Source organism: Teleopsis dalmanni, chromosome 1 (assembly GCF_002237135.1).
Source record: "Teleopsis dalmanni isolate 2A chromosome 1, ASM223713v2, whole genome shotgun sequence".
Classification (NCBI taxonomy): Eukaryota; Metazoa; Arthropoda; class Insecta; order Diptera; family Diopsidae; genus Teleopsis; species Teleopsis dalmanni.
In genome coordinates, this window is record NC_051846.1 from 164,593,385 (window position 1) to 164,606,256 (window position 12,872).

The window sequence follows — 12,872 nt, forward strand, 5'->3', positions numbered from 1 at the left end:
ACAAACATTTATAGATTATAATCAATATATGCCAATAATAGATAATATCAGCAGTTATTATTCAGTTAATCATATACTACTAATATTTTAACAATTCATACTACTTTTTGCATAAGAAAATAATGACACATGGCAACTCTTTTTGCAAAAAAAAAATGTGCGGCGGCGACTTTTGGCACAAAAAATAAACATTTTTGCATTGTCCTCTAACATCACGTTTTTAAAAGTTAATTAATATGTCTCTATTTATTATTAAATTTTAATTTTCTTAGAAGAAACTATTGTTTTTACAAGTTACCAATAAATTGTTGTAAAATATTGGCGATTTTGTTAAGTGTGTGGAAATAAATTAAAATTAATGAAAATACTAAAACCGAACTGGGTGCATCATGACGGTAAAGAGAAAATGCCGCCTATTTTTAGAATTTTTATTTTTCACAATGTAATTTAATTTATGCATTAATATTTAAGATAAACCAATATTTTCTGTGGATATTCATCAAGAATGCCAAAAATTTGCAACTGGCGGGCAAGGCATGGATTCCGGCCGTGTCGTGATATGGAATCTTTTGCCTGTACTCTCGGAAAAAATCGAACTGGATAATAGCGTACCCAAGATTTTGTGTCAAATGGATAATCATTTAGCATGTGTCAACTGTGTACGCTGGTCACAAAATGGACAATTGCTTGCGTCTGGTTCAGACGACAAACTTGTCATGATATGGCGCAGATCAATGGTGATAAAAAATTCTAAAAAATACACTATAATTTATATATATTTATAAATATTTACTATTAGGGCTCCAGCGGCGGTTTTGACAGTGGTGGCATGCATAAAAACGTTGAAACGTGGAAATGCGCTTTCACACTGCGTGGACATTCTGGCGATGTGCTTGATTTGGCATGGTCCCCGCATGACCGTTGGCTTGCTAGCTGTAGCGTAGACAACTCCATTATCATTTGGGATGTACACGCCTTACCAGCTATGGTAGCTAATCTTAAAGGTCATACCGGTCTTGTGAAAGGTGTTGCATGGGATCCGATAAGTAAATATATTGCTTCGCAGAGTGATGATCGCAGTGTTAAAATATGGAATACACATGACTGGACATGCAGTAAAACAATTAAAGAGCCTTTCGAAGAATGTGGCGGCACAACACATATACTACGTCTTTCATGGTCACCAGATGGTCAGTATCTGGTTTCTGCACATGCGATGAATGGTGGTGGCCCTACTGCACAAATAATAGAGCGAGAAGGTTGGAAATGTGATAAAGATTTCGTTGGACATCGCAAAGCAGTTACCTGCGTACGATTTAATAACTCGATACTAAAACGGGAAGCAACAAAATGCAATAAATCACAGCAATATTGCTGTTTAGCTGTAGGTTCACGCGACCGTTCATTATCGGTTTGGATGACAGCGCTACAGCGTCCTTTAATTGTTGTGCATGAATTATTTAACGACAGTATTTTAGATTTGTCTTGGGGTCCAGAAAAATGTGTACTGATGGCTTGCAGTGGTGATGGTACAATTGCTTGTTTACAATTTTCTGAAGTTGAGTTAGGGGAACCATTATCTGAAGAGAATAAGGTTTACCTGAGCAATATTTTGATTAAATAAAATGTTATAAATTTTATTTTATTTTAGAATTCTCTATATAAACGTATTTATGGTAAGGCAGTTCATTTTGAAAATGGTGGGAATTGCAATGTTGATATGTTAATTGAAAATCCTGACCTGTTTAACTCATCACGTGTAAAAATAAAAGCTCCAACACTGCCAACATTCACAGTACCGAATCAAAGTAGTATTTTTGACACAACAACTTCACTGCCAGCCGTTAATGGCTTCTCCAATACATCTGTCATACAACCGAATAGTTCATCAAGCCATACAACACCCATTAAAAAACAAACAGAAACAATTACTGCCGATGGTAAAAGACGTATAACGCCGATATTTATACCTGTTAATCATGATATGTGGTAAATAATTTATTTAAAAGACAAAACAATGCTTTTATTATTAATTTCAAAATATTTATTTAAGTAAAATTGATTCAACGCCACAACTACAGAGCTCATCACAGTCAATGACCATGGATGTTGACATGCTCAAGACTAGTAACAATTCACTTGAAAACGATTTCATTAATATTAATGAAAAAATAACAAATGCAACACCGCCACCCGTAGAGAATGATGAAGGGTACTGGAATTTAATAATCAAATAAATTTAAATGAATTTAAAAAATATAATACCATTACAGTAGTTTGGATCCACGACTGACAAAAAATTATAATATTTCAAGGATTTTACCTCTACAAACGTGTAAAAACGTGGTACAAACGTTCCCTAATGTTTCCAAAAAAACCGCAACTCCAGAAGGACCAACATTATTACCAGCTCCAATGAACCAAGCTTCCAGTGCTGCCCCAAAGCTACAAATTACAGCAAACTCAACTGTAGAATTTCAAAAGACTGTCCTGGATCATCGCGTACATGTGCGTAATGGTCATACACAAACAGCCACTGGATTTTTATGCAAAGTCACCGCCTACGCAGTTAAACTGGGAAAAGTATTATGGGAAATATTTGTGGGTACGTATAAAAAGGTTTGAAGTATATTTTTTTTTAAGTAGTAATAAAGTATCTGTAATATGAAAAATTTTTTAATATGTATATGATTCTAGGTTCGCCCGTTATGAATTTGAATTTTTGTTCCAAGTATGTAATGCTTTGTAGTTTGGATGGTACAATGCGGTTATTATCTATGCCCACAGGAATTTCAGTATTTCCTATAATAACTTTATCCACAGCAGCTACACAATGCGCTTTTGTAAGTAAAATTATATGTATACTCTTAATAAATTAATAACAAAATTTTTTACTATAATGCTAACAGTGTCCAAATGGCAAATTAGTTGGTGTTGTAACTGATACTGGCATATTACGCATCTGGGATATTGAAAATGAATCTGTAGTATTAGCAACAACATGCGCAGAAGTATGTAGCAAGTTTGGTAAAATAACACAATTTCATATTACCGAACATGGTATACCTATGCTGTTATTCGGGAATGGTAACTCATACTCATATTCACAAAAAATGCAATCGTGGCTTGTGTTGAACACAAAGGATCCTATTATGCGTCATGGATTTCAGACAACCATTCCTAGAGAATTTAACAAAAACTATATCTCTTACCCGCTTACATCGATACAAGCATCAACTAGCAGCTTCGCAGCGATGGGAAATGCGATTGATTTGTAAAGTTTATTTTTATTTTAATTATTGACACATATATTAATCAAATATTCTTATCTTTTCTTGCAGTAATGCACATATTTGGCAGCCTAGCGCCAAGGTTTGTTTTATTGAAAATCAAATTAAATTGTGTGAGGCAATAAATTCGCCAGAAGAACTGCGCCATTGGTATTTGATGCTTGCATATCATTTGCTCTTAAGTAACAATGAAAATCGTCTAAGGATATTGTTGAATGACTTGCTTGGACCATTTAGTCGTGCCTTTTGGGCAAAACATCCAACAACTGAGCATAAAATATTGGTAAGCAATTTTGCTTTTAAATATTTATAGCTTTTTATATATATGCATATTTTTTTTGTTATTTTAATTTATAATTTAATTATATAACCAATGGTTAGTAATATAATTTCCAAAACGTCGATAAATAAAATAAAATATAAAAAATAATTTTATATATTATTTTATTTGTTTTATACTTCTTAATAATTTTATTTTTTGTATACTTTTAATAATTTTCTTTTATTTATTTGTGCTTCTTTGTATTTTATTCTTGTTTTTTATTATTTTTTTTTATTATATTTTTTTAAATATTTTATTTATTTTTTTTTTTTTTGATATATTATTTTATTCTTTTTATTTGTAAATTATTTTTTAATTGTTTTAATTATTTTATTAAATTATTTATTTATTTATTTATTATTATTTTAATTTTTTGTTTTATTTTTTACATATTATAAATATTAGAATTTTGTTAAGACATTGAGTTTATTTACTATGCTCATAATAATAACTAATAAATATATATATTATTATATACATTATATTAATATTATGTAATAATTCAGTAATAAGCACTCACTTCTTGGCGTGACTGCGTAGATATGTAAATCTATTACATCAATTTCAATTAAAAATTTTATTAATGCGCTATAACAGCACTTTTTTTATTTAATATCAAAAAACTTTAATGTTGTCTAAATTTTAATGTCATTAAAAACCAATAATCTCTCACTATACAGTTGCTCTCAACCAATACCTCCTTTTTTATTCTAAACTGTTTGATAAATGATCTGTTATATTAACAAGGAGACAATTTCCATTGTTATTTAATTCTAGTCTCTAATTTAGTTTTATAGACAAGACATTTGTTCTCTCAAAACAAATATTAAAATTAATTTTATTTTCGTTTTATTTGATTTATTTATTTAATTAATTTGATAATGATTTTTTGAATTTGAAAGTAATTGAATATTTTGTGTAATAAAAGTGAATAAATAATAATTATAAAGCACAAAATTTTAAAGCTCTTATTTGAAATAATAAAAGACTAATATAAAAAATATTTCTATAAAAATTTACCTTTTTCAGAATGTTCCAAAGCATTCACTTCTTGAAAGCATATTAAATTTAATGAAGCATGACCCCAAATGCCAACGTCTATATCTCGAGTACCAAGAATTGTATCAAACTTTAAAGCATAATGTAATGAGGAAATCGAGTGAAAACAATTTTGCAGAGAGGCGGAACAGTAACACGCATGATCTAGTCTCAAACTAAAGTTAGTATTTGCAGTAACTTTACTAATTAGAAGAAAGGTTTGTGCATAAGGATTCCATAGCCGGCATTAGTTTTTAAGACGTTTCCGTTTAATTGTAGTTGTCGATCTTTATTATTAATTTTACAATATTTTAAGTATTCGTATATAATATTAAATTTATAAAAACAAAATTGTTACAAAAAAGATTGTATATAAGTAATATTTATATTTTTTTTATTATTTATATAATTATTTTAATTAATAAAATAAAATGTAACAAATAGAAAATGTTTTATTTACATGATTTTAGGGAAATGAAATACGCAAACACAAAAAAGAAATTAAAAACGCTATTGTCATAAATAAGTCAGAAAAGACATTTCATAAGGAATCCACAAAATTTATACTAAAATCCAAATAATTTATTTTTATTTTATTTAGTGTAGCTTGAAAATTTTCAAAGAATTTGGAAGACAGTTTTATAAGGATTAATAGTGTGGTCCTGGCGTAGGCACACTTTTGAGTGGAGAATCAAATTCAGGTTCCATTGGCTCCGGCAAGGGACCCTCCTGTATTGTACTACCAACGCGTTCCTGTAATGCGTCGAACAATTTGTGTACATTTTCATTTTGACTTGGTTGTGGTTGTATGGACTTCATAGAAGTCGTTAAACGGCCGACGGGTAATTTATTATGTATATACCTAATAACGAAATTCATTAGTTTTGATAAAAAAATAAGAATATAAGTTTTAATAATAAATAACTACCATATCAGTTTAAGCATATGACGAGTAACATTGTCACGTGGTGGACCAGCCAGAAGAAATCCATCAAAAAGTGTTGTACAGAAATCCTCAGTAGAGAACTCTTCTGACATCGGTATTAACAAAGCGATCTATTTTAAATATTGAATTCAACATTTATATATTACTAAAACTTTATTTGAAACTTACCAAAGAGTGTAGGAAAGGATCCTCCATTGCACGTTCATCTTTGCAAGAAGATAAAATTGACAAAACACGCAACAAGCCAACACGATCCTTTTGACGTGCTGCATGTAATGTATAATACATAGCTAAGATACTGGCTACGGAACTTTCTTGTATATAAGCCTCGACAGCATCAGGTGCAGGACCAGAATGTTCGATAGTTGTTAAAGCAGATTCACGTTCATCTGGTGGTAATTTTAAATGTAAACTTCGGCACTGATCGTCGACCATTAATGACATTAATGCAGGCAAAAATTTGCTGACAACTTGACTATCAAGTTTTGGCTCTTTGAAATCCTGTGAATCAATCATTATCCAAGCACTTAAACCCAGCGCCAACATACGTAATAGTAATATTAATATTGTGTTTTCACGTGCAAGACTCTCATTATTAATCAAATGTTGCAGAATTTTTATAGCAGAGGTTGCCAAAAAATTAATTGCATATGGATCGCATAAAGTCATAGATAAATCACCAAGTACCTAACATTATAGTTAAACTTATTAATATATAAAATATACAATATATAATATAATTACTTGTTCTTGTCCACGTTTGATGTTGTCTAAAAAGCCCTGCAACTCACGTGAGCGTTTTATGTCCACATTTTTCTCACGTATGCAAGCATCTAAGCACCAAGTAAATTTATGACAAGGATCAACAGATATGATTTCTTGCACTTCCAAATCATGCAATGCCATAAGCAGTTCAGCACGTAACGTACAATAATGTACATTTCGTGTACGTAAAAACAGCGTACGTAAGAATTGCAACACCATATCGTATAATTTAACACTGGTACCAATCATATTGGCTAACTTTTGCACTACCTCACCAGTTCGTCTGACTTTTGGTGTTGGATGAAAGAACAAATTAGTTAAATTGGTATGATCAAACAATATATGTTCTTTCTCGCGTATATATTGTGACAACAATGGTGAAACTTCATCACCAAACAATGACTGATTATCGCGCCATATTTGACGTTTCACTTCTGTGTCTGTGTCACTGTACAATTCACGATCGCGTACCAAAATACGTAAATATTTATCATCAATATGTGGTGTATTGCGTAGAATTGCCATTACAACTGGTCGCAAAGGTTTGACATGCACTACTGGAAAACTTTTCACAAGCAGTTCCTTCAATTTTTTATCACGTTCGCGTGGATCCTTCTGTCCCAATTCATTGATGTAGGCAATTAACTTTTCTCGAAGTTCCTAATAACAAATAAATATCTATAAACAAATCAACTGTTTTTAGTATTTTACAATATTACCTCAAGTAATGAATTATGAAATTCCAAACGACGTACGCCGTGTAAATCAAGCAGAGGCAGCATGGGCCGTAATGAAGGCAAGAGCACACCATTTTCCAGCTGGAATACAATTAAGTTTCATATAACAATGTGATTTGGTTCATATATAATTTACATTCAGAAATATTAATTTTATTCGAATAAAGTATTAAATATATTATTTATTATATTTTCATCGTATTTTGTTTTGTTTACAAATCGCCACACACCTGAAAATTCTCTATAGCTTTTAATGGATCAGTACATGATGTTAAGGCATCTCGCAGATATGCTTGTCCTGGAATATTTACTTCTTCAAGACCCGTCGTTTGTGGCGGAACAGACATTTTTAAACAAATAGTATTTTATTTAACAAAAACATTAAATTTTTCTCAAAAATTCGGTCTTAATGCGGCGTCTACACAACTAATAAAGTATAGAGTTGCCAGATATTGTTTATTATTATATTAAATATAAATCAACTGTCATTACATATGGAGTGTTGGCAACGCATGTGGTTGAGAACTCACGTATTACGATGTCAAAATGTGAAATTTTGTATATAATTATAATAATAAATATATAAATAATATTGAAATTTATTGTTGTAATTTAATACTATTCGAAATTAAGTGATATAATTGAAATTCATTTTAATATTTTTGAATATTTACAATAACTTATAAATTTAATGTTTGATAAAAACTTGGAAAATTAATCTTAAGTACCTACATATTACAGGGAAATATGTTAGCAAAAACTATGATTTGCATTAATATTACCGTAATGTACTACGCTATATCTTCAATATGCTAATATATATTAATAAATTAAAAATCTCAAATTTTTCACTTAAAGCATACATCTACAAAATTTTTTAAAAATACAATTTTTCGTGATTATTTAAAATTTATTTAATTGTTCATTGTATTCATATATTATGCAAATGTAATGTTTTGATAAGTGCGAAGTGAAGACAAGATATTTTTCAGTAAATAATTATGAATAAAAACACATAATACTAGGTCTATTCCACGAGCTATTTGTAGTAGAACACAAATTTGTTCTAGTAAATGAGAGCATATGAGAAAGCATAACATCGCTGTCAAAATTTGTAAATGCTACACAGACTTTACTCGTACATTTTATTTCAAGTAAAATTTGTGTTGATGTGTGAATCAGCTGTTTTACTTTGAATTGAAATTTTTGTGTTGTTTATTTTGCGCGGCACTGGTGTTCTCACTAGATTTTACACAAAGATGTTCCATGAAAATCTGTGTAAATAGCATAATTTGGCACTTTATTTGTGTTAAGCTTTCAGTTTATACTTTATTTGTGTCTTACTTGAGTTTTACTATTAGTAGCTCATAGAACAGACCTATTATATACGCACTCATAACGGAAGCAGACGTAGTATTATATGTTGTCGTATTTAAACATTCCATTTCTATTATTTTTATCAAAATTCTAGCAGAAGTACTCAACATATTTTTTTAAATGATAACTATATAATTTTAAATCGCGTATATATCAGAATAGAGTATGGCTAATAGTTAATAACAAATGTAACATCAATTTTCTAAACTAAATTAATAACTTCTTAAAATTTTTAAGGTGGCATCACCACATTTATCAGACGAATTTGCTCTGTTCTTTATATTTTATTAAATATTTGTATCGTTTAATAGTTCTGTATAAATTTAAGTTGTTATAATAAAAATAAAATACTTTTTTAAATTTTCTGAGCCTCAGTGCATAAACATATGAATTTAAATTAAATTTTTTTCACAAAAATTTCAAAAAACGGTTAGAAGTAAAAAGTAAATAGCAGCGATAAAGAAACTGAACGAGTTAGTTGCATCGAGTGTCGAGTACATAACTTTTTAAATTTACATTACATTTCAAGTTATGATTAGCGCTAGTAAGTAACTGTATTTGAAATAAATTACTATTAAAACTAATTTGGAATGGATATAACAACAGAACGTAAACGATATCAAAAAAGTTCGTCCTCCACTGACGATACATTAACGTTAATACGATTGGTGCGGGAAAATCCAGCGTTGTACAATTACAAATTGGATCCCTATCAAAGGCGACGTAGTGATATACTTACAGGTTGGACAAAAATTGCAAATCAATTGGGAGGTATATTATATGTAATTTTGAATGAACCTAATAAATAAATTAATATTTTGTAGCTAAATATACAGTGGAGGAATGTCGTAGGAAATGGAAAAATTTACGTGATACATATCATCAGTACAGGCTGCGAAAACAAAACGGCGGTAATGATTTCTCTAAGTGGAGATATGCTACAGAATTGCAGTTTTTATCTACAATTTATCAGCCTAAATTAAAAGTAAATCGTCAACAAAATTATATTAATAAATGTGGAATGCTGCAAACCACAACGCATTCATCGACTGAAAATGCCGATAACACTAAAATTGTTTTAGATGGTATACTGATGACCTATGATGAACATGATACTAAAGTTCTAGAACATATACACAGCGATAATAATATGGGTCATTTAAAATTAAATCAAAATGATTTTGCTGTTGAAATTGTTAAAACGGATCCGCTAGTTGATGATGATTGTGTTACAGCCGCTATGGAACCTAGCTATGAAGAAGTTTGTTTATACGAAGAGTCAGGTAATGCATCGATGGATTGTGAAACAATAATTGGTGGTCATAATGAAACAGCGAGCACTTCTCAGTATGTGGATGCGCATGATTTTTGCATAGATTCTATGAATGTACACACGTTGCGTGCTAGCAGTAATGACAACAGCAATATGTTATCCAATAATATAAGTCCAACAAAAATTCGAACTGCAGATTTTAAATGTTTAAGTGAAATAAATTCAAGCAGTTCAATTAAACAAATAACTAATGCGACAATTAGTACTACAATGAATGAAGAGGAAACATCATCATCGTTATCCGCAAAAGATCACCAACAAAATGAAACCAACGAAGAATTAGATTTATTTTTTGATTTTCTTAAAAAGAAAATACAACATTTTTCCAAAGATAGAATCACTGCAATTCAAGTCGAATTTTTAAATTGCGTACTAAAGCACGAAGAGAAAAAATATAGAAATAAATAATTAGCATAGTTATTTATAAAATAATGTATTTAATTGTATGATATAACATTTTCAAACTAAAACAAAAATAATGTGTATAGAATTAAGTTTTAAACATTGTAAAAATAAAAAGATTTGCTAGCTTATCAAGCAGGTTAGAACTGCTTTCAGTTAACCTAGATTTCAACCCACTGTTATGTGGAAATGTTCAAAACGAGCTGTTAGTGATTTAAAATATTTTAATTTGTTTTTAAAATAATTCATTTCACATATATGTAAATAGTGTACATAATATAGTTTGTTGTAATTTAAAATATTAAACATGTATAAAGATTTTTATTTTAATTATATTTATTCTTAAATTAAATGAAAAATGTTAAAAAATATTTAAATTATATATCAAGTAAATATTTAAAATGTAATTAGACCGACACTTCTATATAGGTGTGTAGCGTTTAGTAAGGCCTCAAACACTACTATTTGCCAGCTGCAAATTGCGCAAAGCTGGGTTCTGAGAAAACTTTTCAAAGTGCCATGGTACATTAGGGCAAATGACATTCTCAGACACCTCAAGAAAGTACAACTATTTACGAAAACAGACAGGCTTACCAACACCGCGTTATTAAATTTTAGAATGGCTCCTCGGGTAGGTATGCAGATCTGAGATCAATTATTGCTTAGTCAGATGAAGTGATAAACAATAATCCAGTAGGCGTGGAGAGGGGTTATGAAGAAACTTAGCAGTGTTAATAGAGAGTAAAAGTGCTCAAGTGTACTGAAAATTTAATATACAAATTTTTTATTTTAATATTTAAATCTATTAATTTAATTAATTATATAAAGTTAGATAAAAAAAATATTTTAAAATGATTAAAATCTAACAACTAAGTGAGTTTTATAATAGTAAAAATTGTATTTAATCACTATAAAATTCAGTTGAGCTCACATGTAAATAAAAAATCTATTTTACTATTTAAGCTAATGTTTTTGAAACAAATATTGCCAATAACAATATTAAGATGTACTTTTTTTAAAAAGTTCTAAATAATTTGTTATGAGAATAAAATATCATATTCTAGTCTAAAATAAAAACACAAATTTCAATTTAATTATTTTCATCCGATATTTGCAACAATTTAGCATAAATAAATATGGACATGTACCCTAGATCGCTTGTGAAAGTGGAAAAATTGGAATTTAAAACTATTCTACTTATATAAATATGCAATTAACTTTTTTTTTATTTTTTATATTACTTTATAAGGAACCTTAAAAAATATCCTGAATTAAAATTGTCCGCTTCTAGTAAAATTTTTTATTATTTATTTTTTATAGAAGCGACAAAAGCAAAAAAGATCACTCGGCATAAGAAAAGCGATAAGGCCATGTGCAATTTCGAGTAAATTGAGGGAAATAGTAAATTATGTCGGTATGGCAGCGATAAATAATAAATAAATTTGAAAACTTTTAACCAAATTTAATAAATAAGTGCAATAAATAAATATTCACATAAGTGCAGTGCAAAAAATCCCTAGACAATTTCAATTTATTTTACTTAAATTTACTCGAACTCGCGCACGGTCTAAATAGTTGATTGAGCTGTTTGTACTTTTTTCGAACGCTTCTTACTATTTGCCAAACTCACTTACCTTTTTTTCGAACGCTCCTTGTATATATTAACAAGGCGGGAATAGAAAAGTTTTGGCGCCATGCTACATAAGTAATCAAATGATCATCCAACACAAAATGCATATTTTATCTTATATTAAAAACTACATTTAATTAAATAAATTATTATAAATTCAGGACATTAGAAGTATCAATAAATTTAGTGACGGACGTTCATTTGATCGTATGGTTAACATGACCCTTAAGATTTACCTCAAAAGAAGGTTGAAAGCCCTGATGTAATTCTTATTACATCTGCTATATACATACATACATATGTATATAGCAAAATAAAGAGAAATTGTCGTAATTTATTTATTTATTGTAGTGGATGACCATACAGTTTCGAGTATTGTCAAATACCCATCATCCCTGGTCTTGGAAATAATTATTTTGCTTAATTATTCGTAAATAATTTTTTGAGAGAGCAAGTACCAGGAACGCGTATCCTGCCAGCGCTTCTTAAACAGCTAACCTAAAGACGTACTTGACTTTTAGGTTCGCACATTTTTCTGGAGTTTTGTTACTTTGCTGTGAAAGTTTTATTAACAAATTCACTTGCTGTGTTTATATTAAAACTAAATCATAAATTAACTGGAGAATACTTAAATTAATTAATTATATTTTTATTTATAATTATTAAATTTCAATACTATTCTGTTTGTAGAGGCATTATTTGTTGTATGATTTCTATATTCTTTCATACGTATAGAACCTAATCTGGGAACGTAATACTGAGAAAGTCATGCTAATGTTACTCCACGATTCACACGGGCGAGACCAATATATTGTGAATATATTATTAATATTATGATTATATATTATTTTTTTAGTATTTATTTATTTATTATTATTATTTTAATTGTATTAATTATTTTTTAAATATTTCATTAGTATTATGTCCTTTGTTTTGGGCTTTTGTATAAACTTTGAGAGAGAATTAATTGACTTAGCACGTGTGAGAGTTAGGCTAAATTGCGTTCTAAATACAGATACAGTGGCGGAGCTA

At 29.3% G+C, this 12,872-nt stretch overlaps 3 protein-coding genes across 4 annotated transcripts; 2 read left to right on the forward strand and 1 right to left on the reverse strand.

Moving 5' to 3' along the window:
- The first annotated feature begins 266 nt into the window (after window positions 1–266).
- Window positions 267–4,995, forward strand: LOC119669836 (protein HIRA homolog). Its single transcript, XM_038079866.1, has 10 exons — window positions 267–395; window positions 472–737; window positions 800–1,594; window positions 1,652–1,989; window positions 2,054–2,212; window positions 2,274–2,605; window positions 2,698–2,843; window positions 2,910–3,274; window positions 3,342–3,573; window positions 4,642–4,995. The coding sequence occupies exons 1-10, from the start codon at window positions 359–361 to the stop codon at window positions 4,828–4,830; spliced, it is 2,859 nt and encodes a 952-aa protein (XP_037935794.1). The 5' UTR covers window positions 267–358; the 3' UTR covers window positions 4,831–4,995.
- Window positions 4,996–5,119: 124 nt separating this feature from the next.
- LOC119669837 (negative elongation factor B) lies at window positions 5,120–7,534 on the reverse strand. The gene is made up of 6 exons (XM_038079867.1): window positions 7,329–7,534; window positions 7,081–7,179; window positions 6,341–7,021; window positions 5,765–6,283; window positions 5,579–5,706; window positions 5,120–5,512 (listed from the first exon to the last, which is right to left on the reverse strand). Exons 1-6 carry the CDS (start codon window positions 7,443–7,445, stop codon window positions 5,299–5,301), a joined length of 1,758 nt encoding a protein of 585 aa, XP_037935795.1. The 5' UTR covers window positions 7,446–7,534; the 3' UTR covers window positions 5,120–5,298.
- A 1,327-nt stretch (window positions 7,535–8,861) lies between these two features.
- LOC119669839 lies at window positions 8,862–10,256 on the forward strand. Of its 2 annotated transcripts, XM_038079871.1 has the most exons (3): window positions 8,862–9,019; window positions 9,082–9,246; window positions 9,300–10,256. In XM_038079871.1, the coding sequence occupies exons 1-3, from the start codon at window positions 9,007–9,009 to the stop codon at window positions 10,214–10,216; spliced, it is 1,095 nt and encodes a 364-aa protein (XP_037935799.1). In that variant the 5' UTR covers window positions 8,862–9,006; the 3' UTR covers window positions 10,217–10,256. The 2 variants fall into 2 exon arrangements, with proteins under 2 accessions (XP_037935799.1, XP_037935798.1); XM_038079870.1 differs by lacking the exon at window positions 8,862–9,019 and having other exon boundaries at window positions 9,026–9,246.
- The last annotated feature ends 2,616 nt before the right edge of the window (window positions 10,257–12,872 follow it).